Source organism: Plasmodium malariae, assembly GCF_900090045.1.
Source record: "Plasmodium malariae genome assembly, chromosome: 5".
Classification (NCBI taxonomy): Eukaryota; Apicomplexa; class Aconoidasida; order Haemosporida; family Plasmodiidae; genus Plasmodium; species Plasmodium malariae.
The window spans coordinates 834,724-851,220 of NC_041779.1; the positions used below are offsets into that span (position 1 = coordinate 834,724).

At 31.9% G+C, this 16,497-nt stretch overlaps 3 protein-coding genes across 3 annotated transcripts; all 3 read left to right on the forward strand.

Moving 5' to 3' along the window:
* Nucleotides 1–931: 931 nt before the first annotated feature.
* On the forward strand, nt 932–2,993 carry PmUG01_05026000 (conserved Plasmodium protein, unknown function; the record flags this gene model as incomplete). Its single annotated transcript, XM_029003462.1, has 4 exons — nt 932–1,757; nt 1,937–2,101; nt 2,365–2,446; nt 2,867–2,993. 4 exons carry the CDS (start codon nt 932–934, stop codon nt 2,991–2,993), a joined length of 1,200 nt encoding a protein of 399 aa, XP_028860406.1.
* A 1,964-nt stretch (nt 2,994–4,957) lies between these two features.
* On the forward strand, nt 4,958–12,190 carry SRCAP (Snf2-related CBP activator, putative; the record flags this gene model as incomplete). The annotated part of the gene is made up of 5 exons (XM_029003463.1): nt 4,958–5,106; nt 5,464–5,496; nt 5,687–5,762; nt 6,218–11,644; nt 11,960–12,190. 5 exons carry the CDS (start codon nt 4,958–4,960, stop codon nt 12,188–12,190), a joined length of 5,916 nt encoding a protein of 1,971 aa, XP_028860407.1.
* Nucleotides 12,191–14,353: 2,163 nt separating this feature from the next.
* Nucleotides 14,354–15,322, forward strand: LSM3 (U6 snRNA-associated Sm-like protein LSm3, putative; the record flags this gene model as incomplete). The annotated part of the gene is made up of 4 exons (XM_029003464.1): nt 14,354–14,378; nt 14,644–14,729; nt 14,933–15,022; nt 15,248–15,322. The coding sequence occupies 4 exons, from the start codon at nt 14,354–14,356 to the stop codon at nt 15,320–15,322; spliced, it is 276 nt and encodes a 91-aa protein (XP_028860408.1).
* Between the last annotated feature and the right edge of the window lie 1,175 nt (nt 15,323–16,497).

Genomic DNA, 16,497 nt, shown 5'->3' on the forward strand with positions numbered 1-16,497 from the left:
TACTCATTCTTTTGAAATTACTCCGTTAGTTTTCTTTTTCTTTGTTCTTTTCTTTGTTTTTTTCTTCGTTTCTTCGTTTCTTCGTTTCTTCGTTTTTTCGTTTTTTTTTTTTTTTTTTTCTGTTATAGGTGTACAACGAAATACTTCTCAGAAAATGCAAAAGTCAGCATTAACTCGAATTTCGTCCGCGGCAAATGCATAAAAGGATTCTTCGAATTATTTCAAAGTGTAAACATTATAGGGACGCGACGAGAGAAATGCACATGTACATATATGTATATGTATGCATGTTTATGTATACATGTACGTATGTTGGCGTTTGCCCCAGTATACATTTTACGTTGCCGTTAAACGTCATCCTTGGGCTTGGTGGATGTACAGTAGGACTTTTTCTTCAGTATCTGGGGAGATTGAAAAATATTAGTTCATAAAAAATAAAATAGGGAAGATCATAGAGAAGCTAGTTAGGATGCAAATGAGAAGAAAATTGATTCAAACGAAGCGCTAAAAATAATAAATGAAAAGGCAAAATCTGCGCAGGTTCTAAGCGCGTTAAGTATATGCTGCAATAGATGAGGAAGCTCAATAAGTACAACTCCGAAATTGACAGAAATGAGGTATTTGCCTTAATTTTTTTTCGAATATATTGCAATAATGCCTGTACGTACATATACTTAGGTATATATACATTTATGCTTCTTGTATGTACGTATGTATGTATGCATGTATGTATGCACGTATGCACGTATGCACGTATGCACGTATGCACGTCATTCGGGGGGAGAAAAAAGGATGAGAAGTATAAAATTGAAATACAGCAAATAAGAAGGCATAGCAGAGAGGTAAACAAAACATCTATATGAACATCCGTACGAGTATCTGTACTAATACCTGTGTAAACAACTACACGTGTGTGAGCTTTAACCACACTATGTTTGTTTTTGTATTTCTCCTATTTGTTCGTTTATATCCAAATGTAAATGCTTACAAAAGCCCCTTTTTCAAAAACAGCAATTATATCAGCAGCTATTTATTACTGCACAATGGAGTTAAGATGCCCTGTCAAATAAAGAGGAAATGTATACATAAAGGTTTATGTTTTTTAAGTAAGTCATTATTTCGGAGTAAAATAAGGGATTGTACCACACGTCTGTACGTGTTAAACAAAGGAGAAGAGGAGAATCTCTTTTTTTCAAGTGATAACTTAAACGAAAGGAATAAAGAAAGGGGAGTGAAGAAAGAGCAGGTGGGTAAAAGGATGGTGAAAGAACCGGACGTCAATAAATTGAGGAAAGAGTATGATTCGAATGGCTTGGACTACTTGGACGACACTGAGAAAAAACCAAATAGCCGGAGCAAATCTGAGCGTAATAATGACATAAAAGATACACTGAAAAAAACACGAAAATTCTGCAATTACTTAACAAGCAAATTAGGTAGACTAAATAAAAAGCTTAGGGAAATAAAAAAATTAGAAACCATCTTTTACGCAAATCCAAATATCCTAACGGAAAATCAACAAGTTAAATTAAGTAAAAAAAGACAAATAAAAAATGAAATAGTTTTAATTAACAGATACAGAAAAAAGTATATATCATACAAAAGAAATTTAATGAAAAACGTTGACGACCTTTCACCTTTTTTTTATTCAAAAAAAAAAAAACGCAAAAAGGAGTTATGTTCACCCCAAGAATTCCGAGAAATTCGTACGCAAAAAGAAACGATAAGATATAAAAATTCATGTGGTGCTCTAACCTGTTACGTGACAAGACATACCGCATAAATGAGTGAAAAAAAAAAAAAAAAAAAAAAAAACCTGTACATTTCATAATATTTCTGACCACGCAAGGTGGAAGCAACCCCATCTTTTTTTTTTTTTTTTTTTTTTTTGATTTTAATTTTTATTTTTTAATACCCTTCTTCACATCCGTTGCAGTAAAATCGGACAATCCCAAAGCAGCAGTGCAGAGAATAAAAAGTATAGACTTCGAAAAGGTACCCAAGAATGTAACTGATTACTTAGTATATAATAAGATTGGGAGTAAAGAAGAAATTAAAATTCTGTTTGGTCTTCGGGCTATAAAAGTGAATGGAAACACAAGTAAGAGCTGAGATAGGAGAAGCATGAACTCCGCAAATGCATACATATGTGTGAGTATGTCCATAGCATATGCATGTGTATATGTGTTTGTGCTTATGTGAATATCATATGCATGGGTGAGCGAATATGCACTCTGACGTGTAAACATGACTACCAGTTAGTACGTGTACATACGCAGCTACTCACTGCTTTGCAATTCCTTGTAACACTCACCATCTTTTCAAATAAATTACCACCCTGTTCCTCTTTCGAACAATGAACAGTCGATGACGAGAATTACGTACTAAATGTAATGGAGGATGAAGTGAAAGTTTTCAATGAAGTGATAAACATCCACGAGGATCAGTAAGATAAACATATAGAAATAAACAAATTTTTAAAAGATGCTTACGTGTGTATGTGAGTGTTTGCTAGAGATTGTGAGCAATTGTAGGCTATTGTTGATTAGTGTGAGTTATTGGGGGGGGAGTGCAACTATACTCGGTTGCAAGTTCCGATGCATAGGGAGAAACCACACACTACAGACATTATGTGCACATTCTAAGAAACGACTAATGAAACGAATACCCTTTTCTGTACATAGAAGGGATATTTTTTTTTTTTCATTTTTTGTTGTTGATAAGGAGCAAGTTCATACATACTTTGTTTCGTTTATATGCTTGAATACATTTTATTAAAGAAATAAAAATGGTATACATTCTTTTTTTTTCTTCTTTATTTTCGTATTTTATTTGTTTTTTTTTTTTTTTTTTTCTTCCCCTTTAGCTATGTTATTCGAAAAAGATTTACAAGAGACCAAAAGCGAATTTTAAAAGAAAAAAAAAATGAAAGCATATCAGATGTCAAACGGGAAATTAAAGAGTTTGAAAAATTTTTCAATATCAAACAATGACATGCAAATAGTTGAAGGTGCATTCAAGCTATTTTGTTTTGTAGGAAAATATTACAACTGCTCCATGTACTTGTGTAAGTATATATATATATATATATATATATATATGCTTACGTATGTACAAACACATATACGTGCATACATATGTACACACATACGTACAAATATACATATACACATACGTACAAATATACATATACACATACGTACAAATATACATACATACATACGTACACATATACACACACACATACGTACACATATACACACACACATACGTACACATATACACACACACATACGTACACATATACACACACACACACACGTACACCCTTACATATATATTCATTTGTTCATTTATATTCTTTTTTTTTTTACTAGTCTTAGGTATATTAAACGCCAAATTACTACACGGTCATATATTACCGTTCATTTGCGCAATTACATTTCTTACGCATTTTTAATCGTGCCCCCCGCCTCCCCTACTTTTGAAAAAGTATGATAATACGAATGGATAAACATTATACTTTTACATCTGTATGTAATTCGAAAAAAAATTATATATATCCAAAATAATGTTAAAGCATGTCGTAATATGAATATTTTTTTTTTTTTTTTTTTTTTGACTAATGTATTCTGTTAAAATTTATTTATAATAGCATAATGTATATATATTTGTAAACAAACCTTTTTAGTTATCATGGGGATTTTATCATTTTTTAGTCATAAACAAATTGTAGTCATATAATAATACGAGGGTAAGGCATCTCCAGCCACTCGTACTTGGCCTTATACGTGAGTATGCACATATATATATATATATACACTTTCCAGTTACAGTATTTATACCAGTATAACATAACACTGTGCTATATATACAAGTTTATATTATTTTTTTTTTTCTTTTGGAAATACATGTTTATATCACACATTAAATATTTTTTTTTTTTTCTTTCCTTTGTGTATTGTTTTATTTATGAAAAGTCGACCGTTTATTTATTATTAGCTTTGATTATTTTTTTTTTTTTTTTTTTTTTTTTTCTGAGGATACATTCGGCTTCATCACTACATACTATTATTTGGGGAAAAAAAAAAATATACGTATATACGCATACATACAAATACATACATATGTATATATATATACGTACATATGTACAAATTCGTAATTCTTATACGTTTGTTCGTGTTGTACTTTATATGTATGTACTACGAACTACCCTTTGTATAATTTAAGTACGTATGTGATATACTTTTCTACCAGTACCGCGTATACATCCGCGCGGTGAAAAAAACAAAGCATATGACTATTATGTTAGTATGAGGCTTTATTTAATTTTCTTTTCATGTTACTTCTTTTTATTAATTTACTGTTTTGTCGTTTCACTGTTTTGTTGTTTCACTGTTTTGTCGTTTCACTGTTTTGTTGTTTTACTGTTTTGTTGTTTTACTGTTTTGTCGTTTCACTGTTTTGTCGTTTCACTGTTTTGTCGTTTCACTGTTTTGTCGTTTCACTGTTTTGTCGTTTCACTGTTTTGTTGTTTCACTACTTTACTGTTTCACTGTTTTATCGTTTTATCGTTTTATTGTTTTATCGTTTTATTGTTTTATCGTTTTACTGTTTTATCGTTTTATCGTTTTATATCATTTTATAGTATTATTTAATTTTATCATTTCATAGTATCATTTAAATTTATCATTTCATAGTATCATTTAAATTTATCATTTCATAGTATCATTTAATTTTATCATTTCATAGTATCATTTAATTTTATCATTTCATAGTATCATTTAATTTTATCACTTCATAGTATTATTTCCTTTTAATGTTTTATTTATTTTTTTTTTTTTTCGTTTTTACGGTTGACGTCATTACTCCAAACAAATTAATCATGTGAAAAATAATATATTTATTTAGTTAGGAATTTAAAAAAAAAAAAAAAAAAAAAAAAGAAGCAAAAATGAATAACATGGCGCATGATATCATAATGCAGACAAAGCCGTACAAGTTAGGGATTGAGGATATTCAAAATTTGGGGTCTTTATATTTTTTTGAAAATAACAAAAAGATTGAAAAGTATAATGAAGAAATAAATCTGCTGAAACAACAGTAATACTCCAAGATGAGATGCAAAAGTGTGTGTGTGGTTACACGTGCATACGGGCATACATACGTATGTGCTTTGTAAATGCTGTGTGCCATGTAGCTGCTTTATTTGTATATGTATATCTGTGCATAACTTGGAAATAACAAAGAACTCAAATTTTAGAATAATATATCGCTTACGTGCGCAAGGAAAAATAGAACAGCGGTGCATGTATATAGATATGTATACATATTGGAACTGTACGCTTTTATTTTTATTCGTCTTATTTTTATGAATTTCATTTTTATATACCTTATTTTTTTTAATTTTTTTTTTTTTTTTCACCCCGCCTTCTGTGTATCCCCACCCCGCATATGTAGACTGAACGACTTGAACGAAAAAATGGGAAAATGGTAATATAATGAAAATATATGAAAATATAGAAATTAGAAGGATGTGCATAATTTCTTTTATTTTACACTCTCTTATTTTGTGTTGCAACTGCTATGACGTTTTTATTTAACACCTTAATTTTTATTTTTATTTTCCTTTTTTCGTCTTCCTTTCCCCCCTTCCCTCCCAACCTTTTTTTGATTGTAACAGCGGATATATTCATAAAATTGTTGAGCCAGCCAAGTTCCCCGAGTACACATTTTGGTATTACGAGTTGAAGGAAATGGTACAACAATAAAAAGGGAAAATAAAATAAAATAATAAATAAAAATTAAACAAAATAAAATAATAAAAATTAAATAAAATAATAAATAAATAAAAATTAAATAAAATAAAATAATAAATGAATAAAAATTAAATAAAATAAAATAATAAATGAATAAAAATTAAATAAAATAAAAAGGGAAAAGGTTGCACATGATGTAGATGCGCATATTTGCCTGTACACATTCATGTGTGTATCTTTCCAAGTGGTAATACGAGTAGCTAACCAGTTTTCCTGTCGTGATGTTCATATAAATGGACATACATATACATTTATACACATATATGCGCATATATACATATGTATATACAACTGCATGCAATGTGATGTACTGCTAACTGCTTGAACTTATGCCATTGTCATTTTTTTTTTTTTTTTTTTTTTTTCCCATCCCCTTGTACCCATTGCACTACCAGAAGGAGTTCCAGGATTTAGTCATGTACGAAATAAAAAAGAAAAAAAAGCATTTTAAATTTTTAAGTTATAATTGTTTGAAATATTTAAGTAATAGAGAAAAAATGAAATTAAAAAAACAAGAAGAGGAACAAAAACGATTAAAAATACACTCAAAAAATATATCCTCATATATGGATCTATTTTGGAAAAAAATTGAAAAGCTTGTTTGGGAAGAGAAAAAAAGAGAATTACAAAAGACATTAAATAAAAAAAAAGAAATGAGGTTTAAGAAGTTTGTAAAAGGAGCTATTAAAAAAATTAAAAGTTCAAGAAATAATGCTCATGTGTTATTTGAAAATAGGTCCCAAAGTATCTGCTCAAATTCGAATAATAACAGTAGTGAACATATTAATCATTCCTGTACCGTGGGTAGTGAGCTTCAGAGTAGAAGGAACAGTATTGTAAGAAGTGGACGTAGTAGCATTGTGCGTAGTGGAAGGAGTAGTGTTGATCGAGGTCGACAGAGCAGCGTTGTGCGTGGTGGAGAGGACAACCTCGACCGTAATAACAACATGGAAGATAGTGATATAGATAAGGAGTTAAATGAGGAGGATCTAACAGATCAAGAAGAAGAGGACGTATTGTTAGATGAACAAATGGATTCTAGCGAAGAATCAGAGGAAAAGGAAAGGGAAATCAATCTGCTCGATGATGAAGCGAACATGCCTGTTGAAGAACTGCTCAAGCGCATCTACGGTTTTAAAAGCGGGGAGGAGTACATTAACTTGATGCAGCAGAAGGGTGCAGATGAGGAAGTGGAAGAAGTAGAAGAAGTGGAAGAAGTGGAAGAAGTGGAAGAAGCGGAAGAAGTGGAAGAAGCGGAAGAAGTGGAAGAAGCGGAAGAAGTGGAAGAAGTGGAAGAAGTGGAAGAAGTGGAAGAAGCGGAAGAAGTGGAAGAAGTGGAAGAAGCGGAAGAAGTGGAAGAAGCGGAAGAAGTGGAAGAAGCGGAAGAAGTGGAAGAAGCGGAAGAAGTGGAAGAAGCGGAAGAAGTGGAAGAAGCGGAAGAAGTGGAAGAAGCGGAAGAAGTGGAAGAAGCGGAAGAAGTGGAAGATGCGGAAGATGCGGAAGAAGTGGAAGATGCGGAAGATGCGGAAGAAGTGGAAGATGCGGAAGAAGTGGAAGATGCGGAAGGTGCGGAAGATGCGGTGGATGGGGATGAAACGAACCGAGCTGCAGTCAACGGGGTACAGAGGACGCTTGGTTTGTGCGCAGTATCGAAGGAAACAAAATGGAATGAGAAGAAGAGGAAGTTCTCACCTGACAAGGATAACACGAGAAAATGCAAAATAATGAAGAGTAACTCGTTTAGCAAAAAGGATGAAGAGTTAGTGTGTAACATGGAAGAAAGGCACTTAACGAAAATACCACCATTTATAAAAGCAACATTACGTGACTACCAACATGCTGGTTTACACTGGTTATTGTATTTATATAAAAACAATATTAATGGAATATTGGCTGATGAGATGGGTTTAGGTAAAACGTTACAATGTATATCATTGTTAAGTTATCTTGCTTACTATTTGAACATATGGGGACCTCACTTAATAATTGTGCCAACGTCTATATTAATAAATTGGGAAATAGAACTAAAGAGATTTTCACCTTGCTTTAAAATATTATCGTATTATGGAAGTCAAACTGAAAGATTTAAAAAAAGAATTGGATGGTTTAATAGAGATTCATTTCATATATGTATATCCAGTTATTCTACAATTGTAAAAGATCATATAATCTTTAAGAGAAAGAATTGGAAATATATTATCCTAGATGAAGCACATAATATAAAAAATTTTAACACGAAAAGATGGAATATTATATTAAGTCTAAAAAGAGAAAATTGTTTATTAATAACTGGTACACCATTACAAAATAGTCTAGAAGAGTTATGGTCTCTCCTTCATTTTTTAATGCCAAATATATTTACATCCCACTTAGATTTCAAAGAATGGTTTTCGGATCCGTTAAATTTAGCCATTCAAAAAAGTAAAATTTATGATTCAAAATATTTAATTGATAGGTTACATACTGTTATTAGACCATATATACTTAGGAGATTGAAAAAAAATGTAGAAAAAGAAATGCCGAATAAATATGAACATATCATAAAATGTAAATTGACAAGAAGACAAAAAATTATTTATGATGAATTTATAAATAATAAAAATGTACAAAACACTTTGAATGAAGGGAATTATATTGGTCTCATGAATGTATTAATTCAATTAAGAAAAGTTTGTAATCATTGTGATTTATTTGCTAATAAACATATTCAAACTCCATACTATTATATGATTCCTATAACTTTTTATCTTCCTCGTTTTTGTATAATTTTTGACAAAAATTATTACTTAGATTACTACTTAATTTTATTCTTGCACAATGAATTTACTTCATTAGGTGGGACTACTGTTACATTGAAGCACCACCATGATAGAAGTGGAACAAACGTCAAAAATGATTACCAGTTGATTAGCGAAATAGATTCTCAGGAAGGTATCAGGGGGGATGTTCATATTGATTATGGGATCAACAGAAACAGTGGCATTGGGAACGGTGGTAACAGCAATAGGCCAATCCCTCAAAAGAACTTTCCTAACGGGAGGAATCCCTTCGTTCGCAGCAAGGTAGGGTATACCCCTCCAGAAGTAGAAGGAAGCACGTTAAAAAATAATATTTTCAATTCGTATGAAAAGAATGGTTATCATGTTTCTTCTTCATCTGTTCCCTCTGACGTAGGGATGCCTCATACTGGTGCGCAAAATGCACAGTGTAATTCAGTTCCACTGAGTAGCGGTACCCTGATAAATTTAGTTCGAGGAGGTACTCCTCCTATCCACGACAACATTGAGCAGGTGGAACACGCGTGGGTAGACTCATCAGTGGAAGTGTCGAAGAAGTCTCACTCATTTATCCACGCTAACAACACATGCAGTAGTCAAGTGAAAGAAGGAGATGGGGAAAACCAGCAACCTCCTTTTCAAAAAGATCAACAAAAAGGTTGTAACAGCAGTATAATTAACCACTCCATGGTGAAAAGCATGCATGAGAAGCACTCTCACACACGCAATTTTACCAGAATGGATGCAAGTGATACGGGTAAAAACAATATGAGCGGCGGACAGGAAAGTTTAGCTCCTCAGAACGAAGAAATCAAAAAGGAAAATCGTCTCAACGAGTACAGTACCGTGTATAGCAGCGTGTATAGGAACATGCATAGCGGCTTCAGTAACTCCAGTTGGGTAGGCAATTTGCGCAGAAATAATGAACCAAGTGCATATGATGTAAATATAGAGGATGTGCATAGCTATGTTAATAACCAAGTGTACAGAAGGAATAGACCCCGAAATCTGTTGAGTTACTCAGACGAATTTTTAAAAGAGTTAAATAACAATTATGATATATTGTCTATATATATAGATCCGAACAATAAGTACAAGAGTTATGACGAATATTTGTATAGCGTAGATTATGAACCAAGCAGCAGTGCAGCACTCTGTGAAAGCAATAATAACATGAACGTGAATAGCGGAAGAAACGTTAACATGAACAGCAGCGGTAACGTTAACATGATCAGCAGCGGTAACGTTAACATTAACAGCAGCGGTAACGTTAACATGATCAGCAGCGGTAACGTTAACATGAACAGTAGCGGTAACGTTAACATGAACAGCAGCGGAAACGTTAACATGAACAATAGCGGTTATACAAACACGTATAGCAGCGCCAATTTTAACATGCGCGGCAGTGCCAATATGAGTGGAAATTACAATTGTAGTTATAATAACAGTACTAGTCATAAACCGTACAGCAAAAACTGGTCTAACGAATTTGCTAGTTTTAGAAAAAGAAATTTCATATACCGATATGAGATGAAAATTTTAAATAGTGAAACGCAGTATAAAAACTTTTTTACTGATGAAACGAATCAGAGTTACCTAAATTCACTGGAGCATAACTTGTGGGTTAAGAAGCAAAGATATATGGAAGAAAAGAAGAGGGAATATGAAAATAGCAAAAAAGATGTATTTGTCAGTGAGTATAACTATGTCAAAAAAACTAGGGCCCCTTTGTTCGGAAAGAACCTTCTAATGATGATAAAAAGAGAATTTTCTAAAGATAAAAATATTGTTTACAACTGTAGTAATAATGTAATCATGGACGGTCTGTCCATTATGCGGGAAACGCGCGTACTAGACATACCAGAGGGTGGATTTGAACAGGGAGATGCAACTACTGGAAAGGGTCTCGTTGACTACGTGTGCAGTGATGGTACTACTGGTAGTGGTGGATGTGAGGGAAAGAGCCATCTTGTCTTGGAGGTGCTATTCCCGACTATGGAGTGCTTTTTAAAGGAACATGGACCGATAATTGATAGGTTCACTATAATAAACACCCCCGCAGTGATCTGTGAGAGCCACAAGATATGCATCAACAACAATTTGTTAAATAACAATAAAGAGTTAGATACAATCATTAGAAAAATAAAAATAGCCACAAGAGTATACCATGAAGCTTTTTTAAAACAGTCTATAATATTTCCATTAAATAAAGACATATCATTAGGAAGCGGTAAATTATTTGCTTTAGAAAAGTTACTATGTAAATGTAAAAGAGAAGGAAACAAGTGTTTACTGTTTACACAATTTATAAAAATGTTAGATATAATAGAAATATTTTTAAATCATTTAAATTATTCTTTTATACGACTTGATGGATCAACAAAAGTGGAACAACGTCAAAAGATTGTAACCAAGTTTAATAATGATAAATCAATTTTTATATTTATATCATCAACAAGAAGTGGTAGTATTGGTATAAACTTAATTGCTGCTAATGTTGTTATTTTTTATGATACTGATTGGAATCCATCTATTGATAAACAAGCCATGGATAGATGCCATCGTATTGGACAAACCAAAGATGTGCATGTGTTCAGGTTTGTTTGTGAATATACTGTTGAAGAAAATATATGGAAGAAGCAACTACAAAAAAGAAAACTGGACAATATATGTATTAATATGGGCAATTTTAATAATCAAACTATTACTACAAATGGAGTTAGTAATACAACTAGTATGAACATTAATATGAACACAATTGCAGATGATGATAAACAGAATAACAATATTTCAACAAATTCAGAAGCTAGTAAAGACTGGTTTTCAAATGTTGATACTATTAAACAAATTTTTATTAATAAACAAAATAATGATGAAGATGATGATATATACAAAGACAGACTCTTACATGAACATCTAGAGGATACTGAAAAAACAAATGTGCGTTTTGAAAAAACGTTGGAACATGTTGAGGATAAAGATGATATTCATGCTCTCCACGAAGTAAAGAAGGAAACTCAACACGTTATATCTCAGGACTTGCAGGTACATGTGGATATTTGGAAGTATGTGAGTGTAATTTGGTGGAAGTTTGAACATATGGAAAGTGTCTTCTACCCCGAGTTTTCCTCTCTCCTTTATGTGTTTTGTTAACATTACATTTGCATATCATTTACACTACATCTATATCGCGTTTGTTTGCCTATATGCCGTACTGTGCCTGCCTGTGCTTGCTCTTAAGGACAGTGAGGAGAGAACAAGTGGGCTACTGTGCCGCCTGTTTTCGCCCAAACGGAGTGAATAATATTATTAATTTGCGCATATGTATACTTGATCTTACATGCGTACACCTCTTCTTAGGAATTTGCCAACAAGAATAATTTCCAAGAAACGTATACCCTCACCTCCTACTGTTTCAACTTTTTAAATGATAACTTGACGGATAACTTGAAACAACAAATCGATGAAATGAAAATGAAAATAGAGATTGAGATGATGAATGCAGGAGAAGATGAAAATCCGTCCTTTGATGATTCTTCCAGCCAAAGTGAACAAGAGTCACAAATTCTTGAACAGACCACAAAATTATGAACAGGTCAGAAAATTATGCACAGGTCAGAAATTTAAGTACAAACCACAAAATTACGTGCAGGTCAGAAAATTATGCACAGGTCAGAAATTTAAGTACAAACCACAAAATTACGTGCAGGTCAGAAAATTATGCACAGGTCAGAAAGTTAAGTACAAACCACAAAATTACGTGCAGGTCAGAAAGTTACGAACAAACCACAAAGTTACGTACAAACCACAACATTACGTACAAACCACAACATTACGTACAAACCACAACATTACGTACAAACCACAACATTACGTACAAACCACAACATTACGAACAGGATAGAAATATATTACAAATGTGACAAGTTGAACAGAAATAGGACATTACGGAGAAAATGTACATGGTAAGAACAGCCCACTACTCGGGCAGGGTTCTTTATTTGCCGTGACTTACTGCACATCAAGTACTTTGAGATTTTCCTTTATATATTTACGTTTGTATGTGTGTATGCATATGCGTATATTTCCCCCAACACCACTGGGATATTATTTGGAATATACGGAACGTGGGCTTATATAGGTATCTTTGCCTTCATATGTGTACACATGTTATGTGTATCTGTATGCTTTAATTTTTGTACGTTTATTGATATCTCCTCATTGTCAATTAACGACCATATGTATTTGTATTATTTCCTTTGATCTACACTACTATATATGTATGTGCATGCACATGTGCATGGGAAAAAGAAAAAAAAAAAAAAGCCTTCCACTGTACGTCTATACTCCATCTACGTAACTGGTGTGTAACATCTGCACACCTGCTATATATATATATATATATATATATATATATATATTTATTTATTTATGTGTGCTCTTCATGTATTTCTTAACAATTCTTTAAAATTAAAAAAAAAAAGAGAAAGTCGTGCAGGGAGATATATTTGTGCATACGTATTTCTTACTGTTTGTTTTTGCATTTGTATCATTATTTGTAAATGTGTATGCCGTAGGTATATGTTGGTGTGCATTTTTCTACCCATATATATTCATATATATGTCCTTATTATTTGCGCCCGTACACGCATAAACATATACCTGTACTATATATGCATATATATATATATATATATATATGTTACGACGCTGTAATTGTGTACACAAATGTGTATTTTTTTTATTTCTTTTTACCCTTTTTTAATTTTATAAAAAATATGAAGCATTAATACTGAAACATGATTTTTTTTAAATAAAAAAATTATGAAAAAAGGGAGAGAGCAGAGCAGTTACACTATCAGTTCATGAACTTGTACAGAAATATACGAATTCGTACGAATGAACATTGCATAGAGGCAGTTACCCCGACTCGTGTATGCTCACCGTCAGTACATAACACCAGTACGAACTCAAAATAAAAATTGCTTTTAAAGAAAAAAAAATAAAATGCACATGAAAATATGTTCGCACCTTAATTTGTGAAATAAAAAGTTTGATCGGGATAGGTAAATGATGACTGACGGTCCCAACTTTCGCTTTTGCATTTTTCGCTTTGTTTCGATTATCTTTGCTGATTTTATTTTATTATATTTTTTTTTTACTTAATTCAGTTCAAATGTATTCTTTTTTTATTTTATTGAATTCACTCTTATTTTGTTTTATTTAATAAAATGGGTTTTTTCAAAAAAAATAAAAGTACAAAATATAAGAAAAAAAGGAGCTACTCATGCCAACGTCACTATCATGCGTAGCGCGTGCGTGTGATGCTTCAACTTTTGAAATAGTGTTTTAAAGCTGCGTGGTATTTTGTACATTATGTATACATTAATGGTACGCAATATATATATATATATATATATATATATATATATATATATATATATGTATATGTATATGTATATGATCTACTACGTTATATTTATACTTGACATAAACTTGCGATATACGTACATTAATATATTGGCAAAAAAATTATGAACAAGTCAGCAAAATAGCAAAGCAAATAGAAAAAAGAGATTCGCACCTGTTTTAAATTTTTTAAATATTTCAAATCGTTTCTAATCATATCACATTGCATTGCATTGTTTTATATTATTATTTTTTTTTTTCTTTTCTTTTTAAAAACGTACACAAACTAAGGTTTTCAGTTCATATGAATTAGCAAATTTTGTTTATTCTGTTTTCTTCTCACACATGGAGAAAATAGCCTTAATACAGAGTAAGGCCTAATAATCACACAGCTTAAAAAAAAAAAAAAATGAGAAAAATGAGAAAAATGAGAAAAATGAGAAAAATGAGGAAAATTAGAAAAATTTGCATTATATTTTAGTGGACCTTATTTTATTTTCGAATTGTAATTTATTAATATGTTATCTTATTAACCTGTCGACTCGTTTTTCTTTCTTCCATCTCAAACTTGTCGGACCACTTCAATGCTTCGTAATTCTTACTGTGCGCATCACCCCCCTTCCCCTTTTTTGTAGATCCCTTGGATTACATACGACTAAACATGGAGGAGGAAATTTTTCTTAAATGCAAAGGAGAACGAGAAATAACTGGAAAGTTGGATGTAATGAAAAATCAGTGTATTACATTTGTTCACCATTGTATATAACACATCTTCTATTCATGTTGTTCTCTATTTATGTGTTCAACTACGCACACAACACATGCATATAGACACTAGTACGTACATAGCACATACACGACGTTTTCTCCCGCTCTGTTTCTACCCCATTTAAATTCCAAACAACTATTTCCTCTTCTTTAAAGGCATATGATAACCACCTGAATATGATCCTTTCCAACGCTCGCGAAACATACAAACATAGTGTAGTAGAAAATGATGAAGAGTGTATTAAGGTAACAGTTGTACCGTTATATGACAAACAAAATTAATAATTTCTTACCTTGTTATGTAACTAATAGTATAACATTAAGCATAGTATGACACGATATAAGGAATGAACGTACTGCTAACAGACTGCTGAATAAATGCAGATTGATATAACAAATAGAGTGACGAATTATGGGCCATATGTAGCTAATTTCTTTTTTTTTTTTTTTTTTTTTTTTTTTTTTTTTTAGAAAATGGAAAGAAATTTAGACATGATTTTTGTTCGAGGAGACTCCATCATTTTAGTGTCATCTGCAATGAAATAAAAGTTTATTCCTTCTCGAAAAATAAGAAGCTCAACGTTTGTACATTTGCACGTTTCTGTATATATGCATATACATATATATATATATATATGTGTGTGTGCGTGTTTATTTGTCTGTGCCTGCTTGACATTGTTCGTATGGGTCTTTTTTGTAACCCTAGTTTTTACGCTTTTTACACACCTTAAACTTTTCGTACATTTTTTTTTTTTTTTTTTTTTTTTTTATTATTACTAATTTTTCACGTAGACTTTTTTTCTCTATCCATTTTGTTCCAAAATAGAAGCTAATTATTAAACGGCATATCCTAATGAACACAAATTTGGAAGATAAAATTGGATAGGCATTAAATAAACAAAAATATTACCATTGAGCTGCACTTATATATTTAGCTAATGTGGTGAAGCTTAGCATTATAAGACACCTGTAAATATACTTGCTCGTATGCTATAAGAGAAATGTACTACTACAATGAAAAATAGGACAGTAAAATTTGCAAAAATGATGAGTATAACGAACGCGTTAATACCTATCTTTTTTTAAATTAAAAAATATGCCGTTAGTTTTAAAAAAATAAAATAAAAGCGAAACAAAAACAAAATGAAAACAAAATAAAAATAAAGAATGTAATAAGAGGATATATAAAATGAATTAATATTTCTTATAAAAACAAATTATTCTTTTTGCGTCAAATCTTATAACACGCACACTTGTGCTTCTTCCTTTAGTTTCACTCTTCCATCTGCACTCGCTTCGATATTTCGTTTTCGCTTCCTACTATTTTGTTTTTGTATCCTGCCGCTTCGATTTCGTATCCTACTGCTTTAATTTCGTATCCTACTGCTTTAATTTCGTATCCTGCCGCTTCGATTTCGTATTTTGCCGCTTCGATTTCGTATCCTACCGCTTCGATTTCGTATCCTACTGCTTCGATTTCGTATCCTGCCGCTTCGATTTCGTATCCTACTGCTTCGATTTCGTATCCTACTGCTTCGATTTCGTATCCTGCCGCTTCGATTTCATATCCTGCCGCTTCGATTTCGTATCCTGCCGCTTCGATTTCGCATCCTACCGCTTCGATTTCGTATCTTACTGCTTTATTTTCTCATCGTACCATTTTGTTTATGCTCCTTACCATTTATATATATTACTTTAAGCTCTATTTTTCGTTCCTTTTT